Genomic DNA, 22,736 nt, shown 5'->3' with positions numbered 1-22,736 from the left:
ACTCAGAAGGTGAAGATGAAGTGGAAAAACCTTTCTGGATTCAAAGGACTGATGATCCCTACCTCCCTGAGAAGCCAGCCACAGACCTGCCCCTCAGTGTCCCAGAGTTTCCTGAGGATTCATGTCATCGGGTCCCTAGACCCGTGTGGGGCTGCATGGAATGGGGAACCCACTACAGTGACCACGCCGAAGGGTAGAGGGTTTGTCCTCCTGGAATGGGCTTGTCTGAGCTGGAGGTTAGCATTTTCATGACCACTAGGGGGCTTCAGTTGCCCGCGAAGAAAGGGCCAAGCCCAGAGGTACTGTGGTGTTGCTCTTTACACTTTGTTTCAAGAACATAATTTCATTTGGGGAGTATTCATTTTCTGAGATAGATCGACAGAACTGATTCATAAAAATTAAAGACCTTTGAGGGACCTCTACTCTTTCTTACCTTCTCATTTTGGAGATTAAGAACATTTAGGAAGACTTCTCTAAGCTGACTCACTATCCAGTGGCAGAGTCAGAGTTAGAACCCAAGTCCCCGATCTACTCTCAGTCTAGCTCTTTAGCTGTTGAGTCAGTGATGTAAATCTCTTTTCTGTTTCTCTGAAGTTACACCACAGGGCGAGGTGGCACACACTGCGCCTGAGCTCTGGAGGAAGTGTGTATGGATGTCACAGTGAAGGCAGGCGGTGACGGGGTGCTGGGCTGCCTGATGGGAAGGCTGGGACAATGTGGTGTCGACTCTCTATCAAGTCAGTTCATGAGTTCACCACTTTCTGTGGCTCAGTTTTGGGGAGTTTTAAGAATTCTTATTTATTCTGAATAAGGCCAGACCCTTATATAACGTATTCTTTTTCTTCAGATGAATAGCAAGAATTAAAAAATATTCTTTTACTCTTAATTATGTTTATGATTTTCATTAACATTTAACCTTTATAACAGAGTTGGTAACCCTTCTTCTTTGTAAAAAAATCAATGGTCACTAGAAAATTTAACAAACATCAGGCAAACAAATTCATTATGTATCAGCTCAAAATGACTTACGACAATGTTGATTTTTTTTTCTTCTGGGAAAACTATGGAGGAAGCAAATAGTGTTCATTTCAACTACTGATTATAGCAAATTCAGCACAACTTACAGCTTCTATTTTTAAACATCATAGGCTAAAATTTTGATTTATATATTATGGTGAGATTCCAGAGTAGAACAGCTTTGAGGGAGTCTAAGAGAAGAAAGAGCGAAAGGATGGGGAGGAAAAGAGATCATCAGGACAGACAGATGGTGGGGAAAGAGCTATAGAATGAGAAAATGGGATGTTTCCATCTAAGAGGGAAGGGAAGGAGCGTGTGTGAAGGAAGAGGTTGGTGGCCCTGAGGAAGGAGGGCAGATGTGAGTCCCAAGGGCAGAGAAAGAAAAGGAGAAGGACAGGGGTGCGTTTCTTTTCACGTCCTCCTGGGGTTCACCCTACCACCCTCCTCGCCATTCCCCTTCATCATCCTTTGCTTCCGTGCTTCATCCTGGTCTTTAGCCGTCCAGCACCCAGCTCTGGATCTGCTAGGGCTCCACACGTGTTGTTCACATGCTCAGTATGAATCTGCCAAGTGGGAGTTGGAGTGACGATGAAAAGATACGATACTTGAACAATGGAATACTACTCGGCCGTAAAAATGGAGAAAAACTTTACCCTTTGTGACAGCATGGCTGGACCTGGAGAACATTACATTAAGTGAAATAAGCCAGTCAGAGAAAGACAAATACCATGTGATTTCACTCATATGTGGAATCTAAAGAAACAAATTGAACTAACAAGTAAAACAGACAGACTCATAGATGGAGATCAGATGATAGCTAGTGGGTGGGGGGCAGGGAGGAGAGAAAGAGGAGGGATTGAGCAAAAAGGGAAAAGGACTCATGGACATGGACAACAGTGTGGGGATTGCTGGGGGGAAGGGGCATATGGGAACTAAATGGTAATGGAAAAAATACATTAGAAGTTAAATAAAGAAAAAAGATATAATAGAAAAGCTCTTAAAGTGTGGTTCGTCATGTATTTAGGTCCCTCAAAATGACAGCTTGTTATAATAATTGTTAAAGTGTTTTTTTTCCTCCTGTGATGAATCAGATCGTTGGGGATACTTCTGTAAATATAAACCATGTTTGAAACATTGGAGTTGAGAGTTTGATGTAGAACTCTAGAAATAGATACGTAGTCATTTTCTTAATGGTATATTGAAGCTTAATTGAATAAAAATGTACGTGTTCAAGTCTAAAGCCACTGAAAAATTTAATTATGTCTTCTTTTCTCTTCTTTATTGTAGTGATTTAAAGGGAGTGATAGTCACTCTGAGTGATGATGGTCACCTGCAGTGTTCATACCTGGGGACAGACCCTTCTTTGTTCCAAGCTCCAAGGGTTGAATGTAGAGAACTAAACTATGATGCACTTGATACGGAGTTGAAAGAACTTCAGAAAATCATCAGAGATGTTAACAAATCACAAGGTATCTCATTTGAAGCTTTTTATTGTTTGATTTTACTGTCCATTGTAGAATTTACATTATTTTGTGTATGGGTAATGTTTTGTAGCTATGAATTAATTTTCTCCCCCAGACTTAATTAAAGTCATAGTTGAAAAAACTGCATAGCTCTTTAGCACACAAGGTCTGTGTGCTTAATCTGTATTTTGTAGCTTCTGAAAAATATGTCCTATTTAACATACTGGTTTTGCTAGTGTCCCTTTTGCAGGGACAGTGTTACTGAGTTTTTTTCTTTGTACTCTAAAAAAAGACCAAGAACTTCTTTGGGTAGTGGCTTCAGACCTTGATAAGAGCATTAAAGTTTAGAGTGGTCGTTTATTAACTTCTAATATACTTGAAAAAAGTGTTAGTTGCTTCTTTGAAAAGAAACCAAAGCAGTACGAGTTGCCACTTTGTTACTAAAAAGGTGGTCATTTACAGCTTAGTAATCTAATTTATGTTTGTAGTTAATTAGCCGTCCAAATGGAGGGTGGTAGCCTGTGGTATGCTGATTTCTAATGACTCACAGGCTGATGATATTTTCAGTTCCTGAGTTTTGGATAACTCAATATTATCTTACTTTGGGACTCACAGGGGTATAATTTTATTGTAAATTGAAAGGAGAAACAAAACACCAATCCTGAAGTTTGAGTTGGACATGTGAAAAGCATTACTTTAAGTTTCCTTCTCAGGGTCAGGTAAAAGTATTTTTTTAATGAGAAAAAATATGGACTATTTTCACATAAAAGAAATGTTGAAACAAGTAGGAATAATAAAAGAAGCAGAGCATCAAAAGCCAACACAAACAACAGAGCCAGTCTTAATCCCGTCCAATCATCTTACGAGGTTTATGTGTTTTTGAGTCTATGTTACCGAAACAGATTCAGAAGATATTAGATAATACATATAAAATATGAGTGTTAAAATAAAATAATTATTCTTTGGCGTCACACCTTCTCTTAGAAAGTTTTGAAAGCAAACCAGTGAAACTTAGGTCATATCTCTAATTAGTTAAAAATGTATTTGTTGTCAGCAACCCCCAGTCAAGTAGAGAATGGTTAAAATTGGATGTGTCACATTGCAATGTACAACTTTTTCCCATTTTTGATACTAGCATTTTGGGATTGTTGGAATTATAAGTCTCACTTTGTCATTTAAAAATGTAATTGGGGAAAGAGTGGCATATATATATGAAAAATGAAATTTCTGGAGTTCATTAAATTAATGTGACTTTTCACTCCAGATTTTATCTTGAGATTTTGCTCTTTCCATAAACAATGTGCTAATGATATTTTGATTAACACTTAATTGTGTAAAACATTTCTCAGAAAAATCCCTTACAGCTAAAGGTTATTTTTTTGGTGACCATGGTGATGCCCTTGGGTGAGAAGGTTAGGCTGTTCTCCTTGTCATCGCCTTGACCCTTCGGTGTCATTTGAAATAACTGCTAATTAGGTTAGGGATGTGCCCACGGACTTGGGTGCAAAGTTCATTGTTTACATAACCTTGGTGTTAGTTGATATTTGAAGTTCTCTGCCCTTTCTCCGCCATCATTTGGTTTTATTCCTGAAAAAGAAACAAAGAGAACCTTCTTTAAAAAGAGAGACTTTTAAAATACTTTATTTCTGGATATGGAAAAAAATTAGTATTCTGTACCCTTATAAAACTGTGGTATATATTTTTATTAAAATACCTGTAATTATGTGAAAGCACCAAATTGTTTCAGTATAGAAGATTATGAGAAGTTAAAACTCTGAACTTTTTGATGACCTCATTATTCATTTAAATGCCACTTATTTTAGTATAGCGACTTAAGATTACAAAAAAATTTCACAGTCTTGTGGGTTATATTCAGCACTTAAAATCTTTTTTTTATTTCTTCAAAGTAAGGGTTGCAGCAAAATTTAAAGCCCATTTAAAGAGTACATTTTGTTGTACACATGGTGTATATTATCTACCGTAATAAAAGTGTTTTGAACCTGATTTTATGTGTGTAATGAGGAATGCATGTTGTAAGTATGAAATTACAGTAATAATTTCAGAATGGCTCATGGATTTTGAAGCTTTTCGTACTCAGCTCACTAGTGTGGATCCTGCCAGGCATTTCTGTTACCAGTAGTCAGCAGCGTCTGTCGGTAGGCACTGTCAAAGCTGGAGTTTCCTCATGGCACAGACGGTTGGTCATGTTCCCTGCTTGGGGTTGAGTCTGAAGGAATGGGTATGACACTGAGCTTCCTGCACAGCAGTGCCTTCAGGAGGGGCAGAGAGCAGTAAGACATGGGTGTGTTATCAGAAGTCTGCATCCCAGGTGAAATACATCCAGGATAACTGAGCTGTGCCCCCCTAGCTCCCCCCCTCCCCCCACCAAGTACTGGCGTCATTTGTACTTGGAGGCCTTGTCGGAAGATGTGTTGTTTAGGGTTATGTGGGCTGCATGTAACAAAATACCCAACTAAAGTGGCTTACACTTCTTTTCCATGGAAGAGAAGGCCCGCAATGGGCAGACCAGGGTTGTTCTGGCAGCTCCCCTGTCATCGGGGACTGCAGTTCCTTTCCTCCCAGAGCCATCTGCTGGTCCAGGATGGCTTCTGGACCTCCCGCCCTCACATCTGCAGCTGAGTCAGCCCCCATAAGGAGCTTTCCTGGAAGCCACACCCTGGGCAGCTTCTACTCACATCTCACTGGCTACTCTAGGCTGCAAAAGATGCTGGGAAATTTAGGGTTTAAGCTGAGTGCTTTGTTGCTTAGAATAAAACTGGGCTTCTTTTAGTAAAAGAGAACTGAAGAACGGTGATTGGGTGGGCGATGAGCAGCCCTCTGCACTCTCACTAAGGAATTTCTATCCCAAATATTGCAGTGTTGGTGGGCACGCCTGATGGCGATGGTAGGCAGGTCTTCTCTCTGTCAGACAGCTGCTTCTCCACGTGGCGTTGGCCCGTGCTTTCCATCTCTCAGCCCGCCACCGTCAGTGTGTGGGGGATGGTTCCTCTGAGAGTCAAGGGTGATCTCAGCAGGCCCAGGCATTATGTGCAAATTCGATTTCCAGAGAAGAAGCAAGAGTTCTCTTGAGTACCCCCTTTTATTCAGGAGGTATAGCTTTCCCAGAAGCAAGTGCCAGCACCCCACCCTGCACCCAACTTTTCTTACCTCCCATCTGCCAAGATAAACCCCATGCTTGTGCCTGAAACAACAGATGGTCAGGGGAATGAAGTCACCATGATTGGATTTGACCAATCCAATGACTTTGAGATGAAGGTGGATGTCCCAACAGAATTAGGGCTCAGCCACAATGAAGGAGGGGTGAAGCTGGATGTTAGGTGGGCAACCAATAGTCTGTATCTCTCTCTCTCTCTCTCTCTCTCTCACACACACACACACACACGCGCGCGTCTGTCCGGAAAAAGTCCAGCCACTGTTAATATAAAGAGAACAGTTTGTGCGACATCTATTTAAACTGGCAGCCAAGGAGAGTGGACTGGAATGAGCATGTGTGAACAATGACGACTTCTCTGTACTTGTCAGTGGGGGTGGTAGACGCCATTGAGTGAGCATGTGTACTGTGTGGCCGTTGCATTCAAAATGACTGAGCGAGTAGAGCAACGAATCTGCATCAAATTTTGCATTAAGCTGGAACATTCCTCTGCAGAAACTATTCTGATGACTCAGAAGGGTTTTGAGGAGGATGCAATGAGTGCAGCACAAGTAAAAGTGTGGCACACACGCTTCAAAGATGGTCAAGAATTGGTTGGAAGTGATCCACCTTCTGGAAGGCCTGCGACAAGCTGAACACCTGAGATTGTTGAACGTGTATGGGCTGCAATCTGACACCGCGAGAACTAGAAGCTGATCCGGGGACTCTAAAAACTTCTGCGTCTGAGATTTTGATGCAGGATCTTGGCATGAAATACGTTGTGGCAAAAGTTGTTCCGCGGCTTCTGCTACCAGAGCAGGAGGAACATCGTGCTACAGTTGCCAATGACATTATTCAAGCTGCTACCAATGAGCCAGATTTCCTCAAGGTCATAATGCTCCAAGAAGTGTATGAGGTCCCAAGGTGCCCGCTTTGAAGGGGACTGAGGTGTCATTGTCCTGTGTACAGTGTTTCTTGCATCTTCTTCAATAAATGTCTCCATCTTTCATCTTATGTGGCTGGCTACTTCTTGGACAAACCTCGTATGTACACACACACACATATTGTGTGAATATTATTTATGTTGCTTGCTTATTTAGGATCTCTGTGTCGCTTGTTCATAATATCTTATTCACCATAAACATTTTTTAAATTGTGAAATTGTAAGCTGTGACAATCACACGAATGTGGTGAAAAGAATTCAAACAGCACTACAAGGGCATACCGCAGATCCTATTCTGCGAGATTGTTCACGGGTAACTTTCATCAAGAGCGTCTGTGTATTCTTTACGGAAGTGTCCATGGTTATGTAATTCCACGTTAGGCGCATCGAGCTGCCTCTCCTGCATCTTGCTCGTTTATCAATAGGCATATCTTGGAGGGTTTTTTTTATCAGTATGTAAAGATGGACAGCACTCTTATTTATAGCTTTGGGCTGTAGACCACTGCACAGCACAGATACACCATAATTTAGTTAACCATTTCCCTGTTAACAGAAGTATGAGATTCAGGTTGTTTTGTTTTTGTTTTTAATAAGTACGAGCAGCAGAGGATTTCCTGGGCGTGTCTGTGAATTGGCTGTGACTGTCGCAATGTAGAACGTGCAGGTCCTGCGACCCAACAGTTCTGCTCCCAACCTGCAGAATGACTTGCCTTCAAAAGTACTTACCTTCAAAGCAACTTCCCTTCAGAAGGATTGTACTGATTTGGGCTCCTGCCGGCAGTTAAGGAGAAGGCATCCAAATTCCCAACACTGGTCAGTCAGCGGGCCCCATCTCAGCTAATATCTTTGGGGGAAGAGACAGTTTTTCTTTGAAGTGTGGTAGAGGGGACAGAATTAACATCAGGCTTCTAATTCTGTAATGCATTCGTTTTTTAAACTCGTGTGGGTATGGGGTTGTTTTTGACTTATGGTGTAGATAACCCTAACTATACAGCAGGTTTTACTTTATGGTTAAATGTCTTTTCTTTTTCTTTTTTCAAATTACAGGTGTCTGGCCCCTGACTGAGAGGGAAGATGACTTGAAAGTTTCTGTCATGGTCTCTCCTAACTTGGACTCCGTGTCTGTAGGTGCATTTGCAGACTTTGAAAGGGTTTGCGATTGTAGCAGACTTGGGTGAATTGGGGCCAAAATGTATTGGTTTAAATTATGCGCCTTCAGAAAGAAACTTTAGGGAGGATAACAACTTTTAATCTTTGTTATTTTCTAGAAATAAACATTCATAGCCTCTTAGTGTAGTAAGGAGTTCCTTAGGCAGATTTCTGGCCCCCAAAAGGGGAGGGGGGACAGTAGAAGGGACTCTCACCATTATTCTGAATCTATTTTTTTTTAAAGTTTAACTTTTTCAGCACCAGAATATTGAGATAATTCCGATCCAGATGAATAATCCTGAGCCCACACGATTTCTGCCGAGGTTCACTGAGTTAATGTTCATGACAGGCCCCGCTCGGGGCTCTGTAGTTTGCAGTCTCCAGTACCTTACGGTGATTGTGCCGGGGGAGGGGTTTGAGAGTAAACAGTTGGGCCAGGAACCCTTTTTCCTTCTATTTCTCTGTGACCCAGGGCAAGGTGTTTGGTTTTCTTAGTCTCAATTTTCTCATCCGTAAACTGAGAATGACGGTAGAATCTCTTCGGTTGAATTGTTATGATAATTAATGAGCATCATCATCATCATCATCAAATGTCATTTCAGTTCTTCCAGCATCATCACCACCATTACCACCACCACCACCTGCATTTAACTACCTGTGTCCTTTGTCGCCATTACCTTAGTGCCTGTCACATATGGGTGCTCAGTATATACTTGCTCCACAAATCAATGAATAAAGCTGAGAAACAGGAAGGATGAAAGGGGAATTGTCGTTGGTTCTATTGTCCCATCTCCTTGTTCAGCCTTCTGTAAGCACTTGTTAGGTTATGATCGGTCATGTCTCACTGCCTGCTGTTTGGACAAAATCTATGTGTTTTATCTGTGTTCCTACCAAAGGCTGATCAATTTAGACAAGTGATCGAATTCACTGCTTTTTTTTTTATGTGGTTGGAGTTCACGTCATATTTTTTTTTGCTAAGGAAGTGACTTTAATATCTAGGTATCAGAGCATAATAGAGTAAGTAGTTGTCATAAATGTTCAAAGATTAATTTAGTATAAACAGCCAACCCCAGTTGTGTTGAAAATCACATTAACATTGCCGTGGTATCGAAAGTTGGGTACACTTACAAAAATAGGACTGTATATGAAAGAAACATTCACCAGCTGGGTCACATAGTAGAGGCACTGTTTTAAACATTGCCCACTCAGCGCACACCGTTTCTCACTCTACCTGAAGGGTGTAGTCTGAGTGGAACATTTCTGCTCCGTTAGCTGACAAATGTACACACATTTTCTTGCCTTGGAAATGATTCTTTTTTTCCTCTTGGCCACTTATATAATTTTTTTAAGGTTCTCTTAAACATAGGCTATTTGGAATGAGGAATTCCCTTTCTGATCTCTAGCAACTTTTGATCTTTGTAGGAAAAAGGCATGTGTAATAGCGCTGTATTGTAATGTATGTTTCCCTGTTGGCAGCCCGGAGTGCTATTTCCTTTCTACTGGGTGTCTCTTTCCAGCTTCATTTTCCTTCTCACTACTTTTTCCTTCTTAAGAGTCTTGAGAGTGTAGCATTCATTCCACCAGAAAACATGAGACCAGCGATTTGCGTGGCTCTGGGATAGCCACGTGTCTTTGTGTAGCCATTTCTCTCTGGCTCCACTTTTATTTCCCGAAGGACTACTGTCCCTGAAGTCCCTAGTTGTTTAGACAATAGGTTGAAAAGAGTAGGAAACAGGAGATCTTTGTGTCTTTCCTAGATATTTGGACAGCTAAAGTAAAGCATTTCCTGGATTTAAAGTAATACTATAGCAGAAAGCCTGGCTTAACATTTTATTTTGAATCATTAATATGAAAGCACACATCTAAAAAATAATACAATTTCTATTAGAATTGGGTATTTTAGAGAGGAGGCAAGCATTGCTCTCTTATCCTCCTGCATGAGAAGTTGGATTCGAGTTCATATGTGATTTCGTAGGGAGTCATAAACAGAATTTGGATCTCCCAACTCTTAACTGTGCTGGTTCCCATTATATCATAGCAGTCTCCATTGCTTAGATGTGGCTTAATTTTTCCTGGTGAAAACATTTCAAATAGGTGAAGTTAAAGTACAGTGGGTCTATTCATTGGCTGAACAGAGATTTTAGGACCTGAGTTGTTCCCCAGGTATTCCTTTGGGTATTACTAGAAAATATGTTACCCCTTTGTTTGATTCTGTCAGAGTGAGAATTTTTCTCTCCATCTACCACTCTAAAAAATAAGTTATAAATTGTAAGGAAATGTTTGCTCTATGATATTATACTCTGAATTCTTTGATAGGTAGGACCAAGTAGCCTGGGCCAATGCTCAAAGAGTAAACTAGTTTATGATATGAGCTCACTCCTACCTTTATTCTATTTCCTAGAGGTAAGGGCGCTCAATGTTTATATTAGTAGTTATGTGTCTTAGTTACATGTTCATACTATTAGTCAGAGTAAAACATTCCTTTGTCAAGTTAAAAATAAAATGGCCTAAAAGAATGGCATAATGTTTATCTGAGAAATGCAGGGTGGCCTTCTTCTGTATAATATAAAGGATGTGTTACTAGAATTAATTAGTTTCAACATTTAAGTAAATTTGGCAATGGAGTAGCTTGATAATAAAATATGTGATTGGGGGGGTGGGAGGATAGGTATCTAAATATTAGCTCATGACTTTCTAGATGAAGACATTCAAAAAGTCACACTGACTCTCGGAGTCTGTCGTTACGGTGATAAATCCTTTACAGTCGTTGCCAGCTTTGGTGGTGAGAGAGATGGATTGCACCCAGGTTTTCACTTATTGTTTCCTTCCTTTCTTCTGTGTGTTTGCAGCAAGCTCCTGATGCTGAAGTGGGAACTGACCTTGTCCCTTCAGTCACAGTGAAGGTATTGTACCGTGGTTCTAGACTGTAACGTGCAAACACTTTTACACATTTCGTCACATTTGTCACTGTTTTCACCCTATAAATAGCCTTTGGAAATGTCAGACAAACACTTGACATTTCTACCATTTCCTCAGCCTCGGGGGAGGGGGGGAGGGGTGAGTCAATAACCTTCATTGTTTTCTACAAATATAAAACCGATCATTGCGTTCATAGCAATGTGCAGATAATATAAACAATTGTTATGACTTATTCTTATTTAAATGTGTTACATGATCCAGGATTTTTTTTCCAGACACAAAATTAACATTAAAGCGTGATGAAGTGTGTCATCACCCCAGACCAACCAGATGATGGAAGCATCGTGTATATACTAGGGAATTATGTGAATGCTAATAATATCTTTCTTCCATGTATGATTATGTGTGGGTTGGAAAAGAATTTCCAGTCATCTATCTGCCATAATATTAGCTTTTGAGGGGTGTATTTATAGCAAGAACATATTAAATGAAGAAGCCACAAAGTAGAGTAGTGACAAATTGATAGTCCTAAAAAAAAGAGAGTATGAACGATGTGGTTTTGGTTAAAAGTTTTGGTCCTGTCATTGTAGAATTTTAGACTAGAACTTGAATATAGAACCCTCTTAAGGCATTTAGATTAAAGCATGGTAATCAGTCAGCACACTATTAAGCTGAAAATATTTATCACTGCCCAGTCCTTGGAGCCAGGAAAAGTTGTGGATCTTGGCGATTCGCTTAGTCAAAACTTGGACTGGGCTTTACGTTTTCTTAGATTATGGGTTGCTGCCCTTGGAGGAGCTTGACAGGGTACCAGGCTTTACCAATTGTGTTCGCTTACACTGGACCCAGCGGGTGGCCCTAGTGTGGGGGTCTGTGCTAGAAGTTGAAGGGAGCCCAATCTTTTAACAGTTTCCTAAGCTAATTTTTTTGGCTTCTTGCCACTGGAAACAAGGGTGGTCTTTCCCCAGTCTTCCTACCCCTATTCAATCAAAGGCTCTATCTCATTAATACTTCTGAGTCTGGAAAAGCATTAGTGGCAAGAAATCAAACACTTAAAAAAACCCTGCACAGTTCCAGGAATGATCTATAGACTTTTGTCGGGGGGAACCCTTTTTCGTGTCTGTCTACTGATACTGTTCAGACACATACACATCATGATTCAGGCACATGATATGAATTGTGAAAAAGTCTTGTAGCTAAATCAGATAGCATTGCTCATGTTAATCCCCACCACCACCCAACTACTACTTACTGCTGTAAGTAAACGCACCTTTCTGTCCCATGAAGTTCTTAGTCTTCATGTGTAATAGCCGCCTTAAAATGACGGCATGGCACTACTGGAGAATTCTCTTTCATTAGTGGAATTTACTATATCTGAGAATGACTAAGTCATTCCTAACTCCCTCCCTTATTGCCATTGTAAGAGCCCAGGAAAGAAGGCCACGCAGAAGGGTTGCACAAAGTCAGCTGGACGGACCCAGCAGACACAATGACTTCGTGATTCTGTCTGACAGCTTCTATGCACATTTCTGCTATAAATCTCTCCTTATAGCCTTTTATAACAGTGGCAGCCAAGATATATAACCATGCAAGTTTCCATCATAATAAATCCTGTTAATTGAGAAAATGTTTCCATCCGTTCCAATGGCCGAAGATGTGGCTACCTTGAGTATGTGCGCTGATGTGAGAGGGGTTGTTCATACCTGGCCTTTGGAGTCGTAGTTTTATATCTAGGATAAAACTTGGTATTATATTTCCTAACGATCATGTTTCATTTTGTCAGAAGCGGAAAATAGCATGGAAAATTCTTTTATTAATGTTTTATATTTTTCCCTTAGTATTTTATAATTATTTTTCTCTTAAAATACGAGGTTTGTGATCTAGCCAAGTCTTTAACTTTTTTTTGGCTCAAACACAGCTCTTCTTTGTTACTGTAGCTATTTTCCTCACACGTCTTCTTGATTCACTTTTGAAAGTGCCTAGCCCATCGTTAGGGTTCAGTAAATCCGTGTGTGAGAGCTATTATGAGTGTACACCTCAGCCAGATGCAGACACTTCTGTGACAAGGTAAAACTGTGTGATCTTTGTTGAAGTACGCATTGTTAGGCCAGGCCGAGTGAGATGCCTGCTCTCCTACAGGTGGCTGGCTTATCACTACTTCAGTTGGACTTCTCATTTTCATTCCTAAAACTAAGTTTTCAGCTCTCTTGTGCATATTGACTTGATGGTCTTGGGCATTTATTTATCTTCTTTGAACTTCTGTTTTTATTTTATTATTTATTTACTCTCATTTTATTTTTTAAATTATATTTTATTGATTATGGTATTACAGTTGTCCCAATTTTTCTCCCTTTGCCCCCCTCCATCCAGCACTACCCACTCCTTCTGGCAATCCTGACACCACTGTTCATGTCCATGGGTCATGTGTATAGGTTCTTTGGTTACTCCATTTTCTATACTGTACTTTACATCCCCATGCTATTCTGTAACTACCTATTTGTACTTCTTAGTCCCCTCACCTTTTCATCTATTTCCCCACACCCCTCTCTGGCAACTATCAAAGTGTTCTCCATATCCATGATTCTGTCTCTGTCCTTCTTGTTTGCTTAGTTTGTTTTTTAGATTTGATTGTCAATAGATATGTGTTTATTGCCATTTTATTGTTCATAGTTTTGATCTTCTTTTTCTTAAGTAAGTCCCTTTAACAGTTCATATAATAATAGTTTGGTGATGAAATCCTTTAGTTTTTTCTTGTCTGGGAAACCCTTTATCTGCTTTGATTCTTAATTACAGCTTTGCTGGGTAGAGCGGTCTTGGCTATAGGTCCCTGCTTTTTATGACTTTGAATATTTCTTGTCAATCACTTCATGCCTGCAAAGTTTCTTTTGAGAAATCAGCTGACAGTCTTATGGGAACTCCTTTGTAGGTAACTATCTGCTTTTCTCATGCTGCTTTAAAGATTATCTTTTTCTCTTTAACCTTTGGTATTTTAATTAGGATGTGTCTTGGAGTGGACCTCTTTAAGTCCATCTTGTTTGGGACTCCCTGTGCTTCCTGGACTTGAGGGTCTATTTCCTTCACTAAATTAGGGAAGTTTTCTTTCATTATTTTTTCAAGTAGATTTCCAATTTCTTGCTCTTTCTCTTCTCCTTCTGGAATCCCTGTGATGTGAATGTTGGAACCCTTGAAGTTGTCCCAGAGGCTGCTTACAGTATCCTCATTTTTTGGGGGATTCTTTTTCCTTCTTGTTGTTCTGATTGGTTGTTTTTGCTTCCTTATGTTTCAAATCATTGGTATGATTCTTGGCTTCATCCACTCTACAGTTGTTTCCCTGTAAATTGTTCTTTATTTCAATTAGTGTATCCTTTGTTTCTGACTGTATTTTTTTATGCTGTTGAGGTCCTCACTAAGTTCCTTGAGCATCCTTATAACCAGTGTTTTGAATTCTGCATCTGATAGATTGCTTATCTCCATTTTGTTTAGGTATTTTTCTGGAGCTTTGATCTGTTCTTTCATCTGGGCCATGTTTCTTTGTCTCTTCATTTTGGCAGCCTCCCTGTGTTTGTTTCTGTGTATTAGGTAGAGCTGCTGTGGCACCATGTTTTGGTACAGTGGCCTAATGTAGTAAGTGTCCTAATGTAGTAAGTGGCACAGCCTCTACTATCACCCAAGCTGGGTACTCGTGATGCACCCTTTTGGGGGGTGAGTATACCCAGCTCTTATAGTTGAGCCTTAGTTTCTATTGGTGGATCAATGGGAGGGATTTACCCAGGCCAGTCAGCTTCAAGTACTGGCTGTGACCACTTACCACCAACCTCTGCCCTCCATGGAGGATCAACTGTGCAGAGGCAGGGTGGTGGTGCTCTGACATGGTCTGTAGTTGTCCACTGTGTGTGCAGGCCCTGGAGTTTCTTTGGTGGTGCAGGCCAAGGTCAGCCCCAACCTCTGTTTTGCCCTGAGGCCACCATGCCTAAGCTATAAAGCAATCTGAGATGGCTGCTACTTGTGCTGGGTTAGAGATCCCAGGCAAAGCCAAGCTGTGATCTAGGCTGGCTGCTGTTAGTGCTGTGCCTGGGGCCACTTAGCAAGATATATGGGGCAGAGGGCTCACTGAGGCCAGCTGTTGCTTGTTTGAAAGGATTTAGAAAGTTGTGAAGCACGAGCCAAGACCAGCCATTCATATGGAAAAGTTAGTTAACTGCTGTAAGTTGGGTGGGACAGAGCTTCAGGGGATCTTCAGGGCTGGGCAAACAGTGTTAGCCAGGTTGATGGAGTCTCAGATATGGCACCTACCTGCCAGCTTTGTGGCTCTGTGTGGAGAGGGTTCAGAAAAGGGACAATGGCCTCTGCCCACCTCTCTGTCTAGGAGGAAACTGTCCCCTAACTCTAGCCTGATGCCAGACACTTCAGTTTCTCTCAGTATGCCACTAATGCCTTTGAAGCTCATACCCTGGTGCCGGAGCTCAGAAGGAGTGAGTCTGAGTGAGTGTGTGTGGGTTCTTTAAGAAGAACTTCTTGGGACTCCAGAATTTTCTTCCACAAACTTAATCCCTGCTGGTTTTTGCAGCCAGAAGTTATGGGGACTTATCTTCCTTGCACTGGTACCCTGGGCTTGAGGGCCTGGTGTGGGACTGGGACTCCTCACTCCCGATGTATCCCTCCCAGATTTTTATCCACCACATGTGGATGTAGAATCAGCCCATTCTGCATCTTTGCCCCGCCTGCCCATCTGGATGGATGTGGTTCCTTTAATTCCGTAGTTGTCAGACTTCCATTCAACTCAATTTCTGCTGGTTCTGAGTGATGATTGTTCTATAATTTAGTTGTAATTTTGATGTGGTTGTCCAAGGAGGAGAGCTGTGTTCACCTATGCCGCCATATGACCAGAAGTCCTGAACTTCTGTTTTTCAACTGTAAAATGGGGATAATTTTTCATTTACAGAGTTGTTTTGAGACTTAACCACAGTTGATCGAGAACATGGGTTCTGAGTTTTGGCAGACCGAAGTTCAGCTGTGGTTCTACCACTTGTAAACAGAATAGACCTGAGCAAATTATTTAGCCTCTCTAAGCCACAGTTTTCTTTTCTATAAAATGGTGTATAGTAGTAGTAGCTGTTTCACCATGTTGTAGGTATTAGTGAGATAATGCACATAAATAATTTATTATCGTGGTTCTATGAATATAGAAAGCTGCTAATGGTTATCAGTACTATGAATGACTCAATTTCAAAATATATGTATAGACTAGCATTATATTATTGTTAGAAAAATATTTAAGTTGTGTCTATATATTCAGTGGACTAGGAATTTGAAAGAATGTTGTCTGTGGTGCATATATCGTTTCTTCTCATTGTTACCATCAGGGTTTTATTAAAAAGACATCATGCTTATAACAGTCAGACATCGTCTAGGAAGCTTTTTGGGATGCGTATTCCCTCACATAGTCTCAGGGCTGGTAAAATAAAAGTTGAGGATTGATTGTTCATCTGCTGTGTTTATTGTATTTGTTTGTACCCAATAGTGGTCTTTCAAAAGTTTTGCTTTGCAAATCAAAATTATGTTTAACTTATTTTTAAGTTGTACAGAATACCCACATTATTTAAAATTAATACAAGACATTTACTGAATCTAATTACGTGTGTATAATGTTTGTAGGCCAGTTGTATATTGCTGTATATTGTTTCTTTCTCTGTTATATGCATGTATATATATGAGGTCTGTCCAGAAGGTATCCAGCCATGTAAAGTGAAAAGTAGAGACATTCACTGAAGAAGATTCAAGATCCAAGAGACATTGTACATAGGACAATGATGCCTTAATCCCCTTCAAAGTAGGCACCTTGGGACATCATTCAGTTTTCCCAGCATCTCTTCCACTGTTCAAAACACTCTGCAAAATCCTTTGTTGGAATCACCATCAGATGCCCTGTTGTATTGTCCTGAATCTCATCGAAGGTGCAAAATCTCTTCCATTTCAAAGATGCTTTTAGTTTTGGGAAAAGCCAGAAGTAGCAGGGCATCAAATCTGGGTTGTTGGGGGGCTGAGTCACCTGAGTGATTTGATATTTTTGCCAAAAAACTCTGCACAAGACTTGATGGGTGAGTGGGTGCATCGTTGTGATGAAGATGCCAATCACCAGTTGCCCATAGCTATGTCCTTCTGAATCATCCAAATAGTTTCTGCAGAGGAATGTTTAAGCTTAATGCAAAATATGGTGCAGATTTGTTGCTCTACTAGCTGTCATTTTGAATGTGACAGCCACACAGTGCACAAGCTCACTGAATGGCATCTACCACCCCCACTGACTAGTATAGTGACGTCGTCATTGTTCACACACATGTGCATTCCAGTTCACTGTCTTTGGCTGCCAGGTTACATCAGTGTTGCGCAAAATGTTCTCATTATATTAACAATGGCTGGACTTTTTCCGGAGAGGTCTCATATAATTAAGGAATAGGTGATACGTGCCTTTAACTTAAGAGAAAATTTAAAAATACTTTTATTAAAAATAAGTATGCCCTTGCATTATGTCAGTTAATAGTGAAATGTATACTAGAGTCTAGTAACTAGACTGTACTGTTCTGTAGCAAAGGAGCTAGGCAGAGTGCTTCTCAACTCCGATAATATACACAGATATCACCTGAAGAGCTGTAAAAAAATTGTCAATATCCAGGTCTGCTGTGGTAAGTCTAGCTTACCACAGCAGCCAAGTGAACTCATCCAAAGGAGACTTCAAAGAAGCTGGGACATTTAGGAGACAAAATCCAGAGAGAGAGCATACCCAGTGGAAGCTCGATTGTTAGGCTTTTCCTTTGATAGCCTGAAAGTCATGCCCCTTACCGCTGGCCCAGTCAAGATCATGGGGCCTGATGGTTTGTTTCTTACCCCCAAAGTAAGAGAAGCCCTGGCCTTCTCTACCCATTTCTAGTCCACTTCCCAGCTAAACTGCTACCCTGCGGTTCTCAGCTATTGATTCTAATTGCAGTGGGAAGGTTTTCTTAGTGTCAACCAAGAGCAGCAGTTTGGAAATCCAGCCAGCTTAGAAATGCGACAGTGAATATTGCCATTCTTTCATATTTTTCTAGAATTCGTTATGTCAGATATTTTTAGGGTAAGCCATGGAAGAAAATAGAGTGCTTTGATACGTATCTAAGCTAGTAAATGTCCACCTAGTAAGGAAATCTTTAAAGCATAATTAACCTGTGTCGAAGGTAATATACTGATACTGGATAAGATAAATAATTCATGATGCCACATCTGTGTATGAAAAGCAGAATGAACACATCATATTTCATGATGTAATTATTTTATCAGCCACTGACGGCAGATTTTTTTTTTCACTTTTGATAGAACATTTTTAAGTTAAAATTAAAAAAATTTTAAATTAAAAAACCAATTTCTCAATTATGTTGACATATAATGTTATATTAGTTTCAGGTGTACAACCTAGTATTAGACATTTATATAACTTACAAAGTTATATAAGGATAAGGATAGAACATTTTAATAGTTTCATTGAGATATATTTCACATACCTTATAATTTATTCATTTAGAGTATATAATTCAATGTTTTTTAGCATATTTGCAGAGTTGTGGACCATCACCACAATTTAATTTTGGAAAGTTTTCATCCCCCTAAAAACGGTCCCATATCCATTAGCTGTTACTTCCTGTTTCCTTCCTCTGTTGCATTCCCCACCTCCTACCTCCCACTCCATTTGTCAGCAACCGGAAGTCTATTTTCTGTTTGTATAGATTTGCCTATTCTGGACATTTCGTATAAATGGAACCATACAACGTGTATTTCTTTGTGACTGGCTTCTGTCACTTAGCATGCTGCTTTTAAGGTTTGCTCGTGTTGTAGCAGGTGTCTGCACGTCATTTCTTTTTGTTACTGAATAGTGTTTCATTGTATGGATACACTGTGTTTTACTTACCCATTTGTCAGTTAGTTGGTGGACATTTGGGTTTTTTCTAATTTTAGCTCTTATGAATAATGCTAGTTTTAACCTTTGTGTACAAGTTCTTGTGTGAACATATGTTTTCATTTCTCTTGGCATGGAATTGTGAAATTGTATGGTAAATTGCGGTTTAATTTTTAAAGAAAGTGTCAAACATTTGTGTATGGCAGTCCTATTTTACATTCCAATCAGCAATATATAAGAGTCTTAGTGTCTCTCTGTTCCTTCTGATGCCTGTTTTTGTATATCCTTTTGATGATAACATTTTCGTGGCTGTGTAGTGGTATCTCATTGTGGTTTTAATTTGTTCTTTGTAGTGATTGAAGACATTAATCATGTTTTCATGTGCTTTTCGGCCTTTCCTGTATCTTCACTGGAGGAAAGTCTGTTCAACTCCTTTTCCCAGTCTCTGACTGAGTGGGACATTTAATCTGCTACTTACGTTACATGTTATGTTTGGTGGCTCCTAATTTTTCTCAGACAATGTTTGCTAATTATTTGCTAGTGATTTTCTGAGGCAGTTGAGATATTTATTAATTTGGGCAGAATGTAGTTTTCAATCGATAACAATGCCTGCCTCCCTAGGTCGCACTGCAGACCCGCGTGGCACTGCAGAGAGCCAAGTTATCCGTCTGCGTGCAGCCACCTCTGGTCCTGTCGTGTGACCGGTTCGCTTTTGAGTTGATGGGTAAGTGTTTTGTTTGGGCCTAAAGTCTGTCATGGTGTGAGGGCCTTTTTAATTAAAATTTGTTATTAATGTGTTTATTTCATGGAGATATTTCTTGTCTGAATCATGAGACTGGTATCCTCCTGAAATTAATGCTTGTGTTGTTTTGCTCATAGAGGTTCCCCTCTGAGCATCAAGCACGGACCTTCAATGAATGGTTGTTGAGTCTGAAGCAATTTCAGATTTCCAAGTGCTTTCCTTAACTAGATGGGCCTGTAATTGTACTTAAACACTGTAATTGGGAAGGCTCTCTTTACTGGTGTTTCTCTAGTGAGCTCTTTATTGAATCAGTAATGTTTGAAGAAAGAATATTGACTTTGGAGTCTGGCCTGAATTTGAATCCTGGCCCTGACTCCCGCTCTGTGTGTAGCCTTGGGCAAGCTCCCTTCGCAATGACTTGGAGCCTCAGTGTTTTTAAATCTGCAGAAAGGGGATAATGGTGTCTTTCTTGTAAGACAAGTAATGGCTGCTTTGAGGATTCAATTAAAAATGAAACTATGTAATGTATCTAAAATAGTAGACATGTTGTAAATGGCAACTCTTAGTCTTTGCTTAGAATCTCTTATCCCTTACCACTTACATGTGAGTTGTCATTAGTCCTGTTGAAGTGAATTCTAAAATATTTTTAAGCCTTTTGCTTTACTGCCACTGTTCAGCAGGGGATCCTATGTCCTACTCATGAATCAGGAGCATCTCTCTGTTTTGCCTTTGTATAACCAACCCGTAGCTAAGTGCCTGGCTGGTAGTGGGCACTCAATAAATACTCATTGGCTGAGTGAAGGGATGGTTGGATGGTTGGAAGTAACCTTGGAGGTGATATCCAACCACTGGTTTCTCACTTTATTTTCTAATTTTCCACAGTACTTCCAATGTATCTTTTTAAAACACATTCTGAAAAGCTTATCTTTCCAGTGAAAGACCTCTCCTGGCTCTTTTAATGCAGGTTGGAGGTCAAACACTTGACTGTAAAGGCTATGTACACTTGGGCGAGTCTCTGCAGTTGTAGTTACGTCCATGTTCAGCCCCACCTGCACTTTCCCCTGTGATTTCCTCTGAGTTGTAACCCTGATAAAGCACTGCTCCTCACTCTGAGAGTCTCTCGCCCTTTTATGTACCTTGTCCCTGCTCACGCTGCCTGTTTCTCTGAGTAACGGGAAGCACTGGGGTGGGATGTCAGGCACCTTGTCCTGGAGTCGGTTCCTAGCTGTGTGTTGGCTGTGGGACCTGGGGCGAGCCTCTTCATCTCTCTGTAGCCAGATTTCTCCTGGGAGGGAAAAAAGGAGAGAGAAAGAAATGGGGTCAGTAGTACCACCCACCTACTAGGGTTATTGTGAGGATGAAGTGAATTAATCCATGTAAAGTGCTTAGGACAGTAGCTGGCATGCAGAACATGTCTGATTTTAACTTGTTTTAATAATCGCTGTCCAAAATGATATAACTTATGTTACTTTCAATTGCTTACAGCACCAGAGACAACTAGAACAGTAGCCTTTTCTGTTTATCTGAAAGGAAGTTTTGTACCATCTGAATTGGAAGGAAATGCTGTTGTTTCCTATTCCAGACCAACAGGTAAACATATAGCTGTTCAGGAATTTACAAGATTAATCAATCACTCCTTTGCACTTGTTGGAATTATGAGTTAAATGTTTAAGTGTTAAAATGGGAAAATACATTGTAAAATATTACTAAATGAAAAACCACTATTTTCTATGTTAAATAAATTGTATGTCCAAATTAATTTCATGTTACACATAATTGGTGGTAAGTATTTAGCTGATATCTATACATGTTGTTCGATTCTATCTTTTCAATCACTTTTAGTCTCACTAGAAGAGTGATACCTAGTCAGACTTCGTCTGTTTGAACTAAAGAAAAGCCTAATCTGAATAAGTGACTATTGTGGATTACTCCAACATTAGGGAACTATTCAGTTTCAGATGTTGTTTTAGTGACTAATACTCTTTAGTGGCTTACATGTTAAAATATTTAAGAACAGATCTACTAAAATGTGATCTGTATTTTTTCAAAAAACCCTCTTCAGATTAAAACGGTTATCCTTAATAACATGATGGCTGCCAAGGGTCGGGGAGGTGTGTAAAATGGGAAGGTGTTGGTCAGAAGGCACCTCCCACTTCAGGTCTAGGGTGAGTGAGTGCCGGGGGCCTGATGGAGTGTGGTGACTGTAATTAGCTACCCTGTGTTGCATGCTCAAAGGTCGCTGAGAGAGCAGGTCGCAAATGTTACCATAACTGCCACCTAAAGTGGTACTTACGTGAGGAGATGGAGATGCTAACTGCCCTTACTGTGGTGATCTCTTTGCAGGGTATATGTGTGTCAAATCATCAGGTGGTGTACTTTAAACCGGCATGTATGTCAGTAATGTCTCAATAAAGCTGGAAAAAAGGGCAGGGGGAAGGTAATCTTTAGTCCAGTTGAGATTCAATTATTACCAGTTTCAACTTAATTGGGTCAATTTTTTATATTTTTTCATGTATAGTGAATTTTTTGTGTAACAGTTTGACAGTAAGTTGATTGGTAGAATAAGAATAATTTGTCACTGCTTTTAAAAAAATGTTTAAATGTAGTATAACTGATAATAACGTATTTCAGCAATGTCCCTTTTTAAAAAAAAAACATTTCTATGTAGTTTTCTTAGTTTTTTCCCTCTATGGATGCCCACTTTGTTTATTTTAGCAATTCTTTTTTTTAAAGATTTTATTTATTTATTTTTAGAGAGAGGGGAAAGGAGGGAGAAAGAGAAAGAAACCTCAATGTGTGGTTGCCTCTCGCGCACCCCCCACTGGCGACCTGACCCGCTACCCAGGCGTGTGCCCTGACTGGGAATTGAACCAGTGACCCTTTGGTTCACAGGCTGGCACTCAATCCACTGAGCAACCCAGGCCGGGGAGCAATGTTTTTTAAAAATACATTTTATTGCCCTCTGCATCTCCACATGTCTCCACGTCTGTGCCCCTCCTACCAGTCTGGATGAACATGACATCTTTGATTCCTTGGTTGTCAGACTTCTATACAGCTTGATTTTCTGATGGTTCTGGGTGATAGTTGTTTTGTAATCTAGTTGTAACTTTTGCTGTGGTAGTGTGAGGAGTTGAGCTGTGTTTACCTATGCCTCTATCTTGACTAGAAGTCTAAATCCTTTGCCAATGTTTTTAATAATTGTAGTTTTTATTTTGTCTATGTGAATTTTTGGGCTTATGCATTGACAATTCTGTGCTTTGAGCTGATTTTATAACTTCAGTACATGTTTTGAAAATCTGTTTCTTCTGCTTTGTAAGTTATTTTGCTTTAAATTGTTGAAAAAATTCATTTTTAGCTAGAAGTGACCACTTTAACCATTTACCTTAAGTTTAAATGGCTTTGAGAAAGCTGCCTTCAGAAGGAAA

General features: G+C 40.1%; 1 protein-coding gene across 2 annotated transcripts in view; it reads left to right on the top strand.

Annotated features, from left to right (window-relative positions):
• The window catches only part of BBS9 (Bardet-Biedl syndrome 9), a 371,651-nt gene that overhangs the window by 131,885 nt on the left and 217,030 nt on the right, over positions 1-22,736 (top strand). For both annotated transcript variants that reach the window (XM_045197407.3, XM_024562968.4), the window contains exons 10-14: positions 2,305-2,486; positions 7,622-7,698; positions 10,573-10,626; positions 19,191-19,293; positions 20,797-20,901. In XM_045197407.3, the coding sequence (XP_045053342.2) occupies positions 2,305-2,486; positions 7,622-7,698; positions 10,573-10,626; positions 19,191-19,293; positions 20,797-20,901 (521 nt within the window). The remainder of the gene's footprint in view (positions 1-2,304; positions 2,487-7,621; positions 7,699-10,572; positions 10,627-19,190; positions 19,294-20,796; positions 20,902-22,736) is intronic.

Source organism: Desmodus rotundus, chromosome 6, assembly GCF_022682495.2.
Source record: "Desmodus rotundus isolate HL8 chromosome 6, HLdesRot8A.1, whole genome shotgun sequence".
In the NCBI taxonomy this organism is placed as follows: Eukaryota; Metazoa; Chordata; class Mammalia; order Chiroptera; family Phyllostomidae; genus Desmodus; species Desmodus rotundus.
The sequence above is the reverse complement of the archived record's forward strand: the minus strand, read 5'-3'. Positions and strand labels throughout refer to the sequence as shown.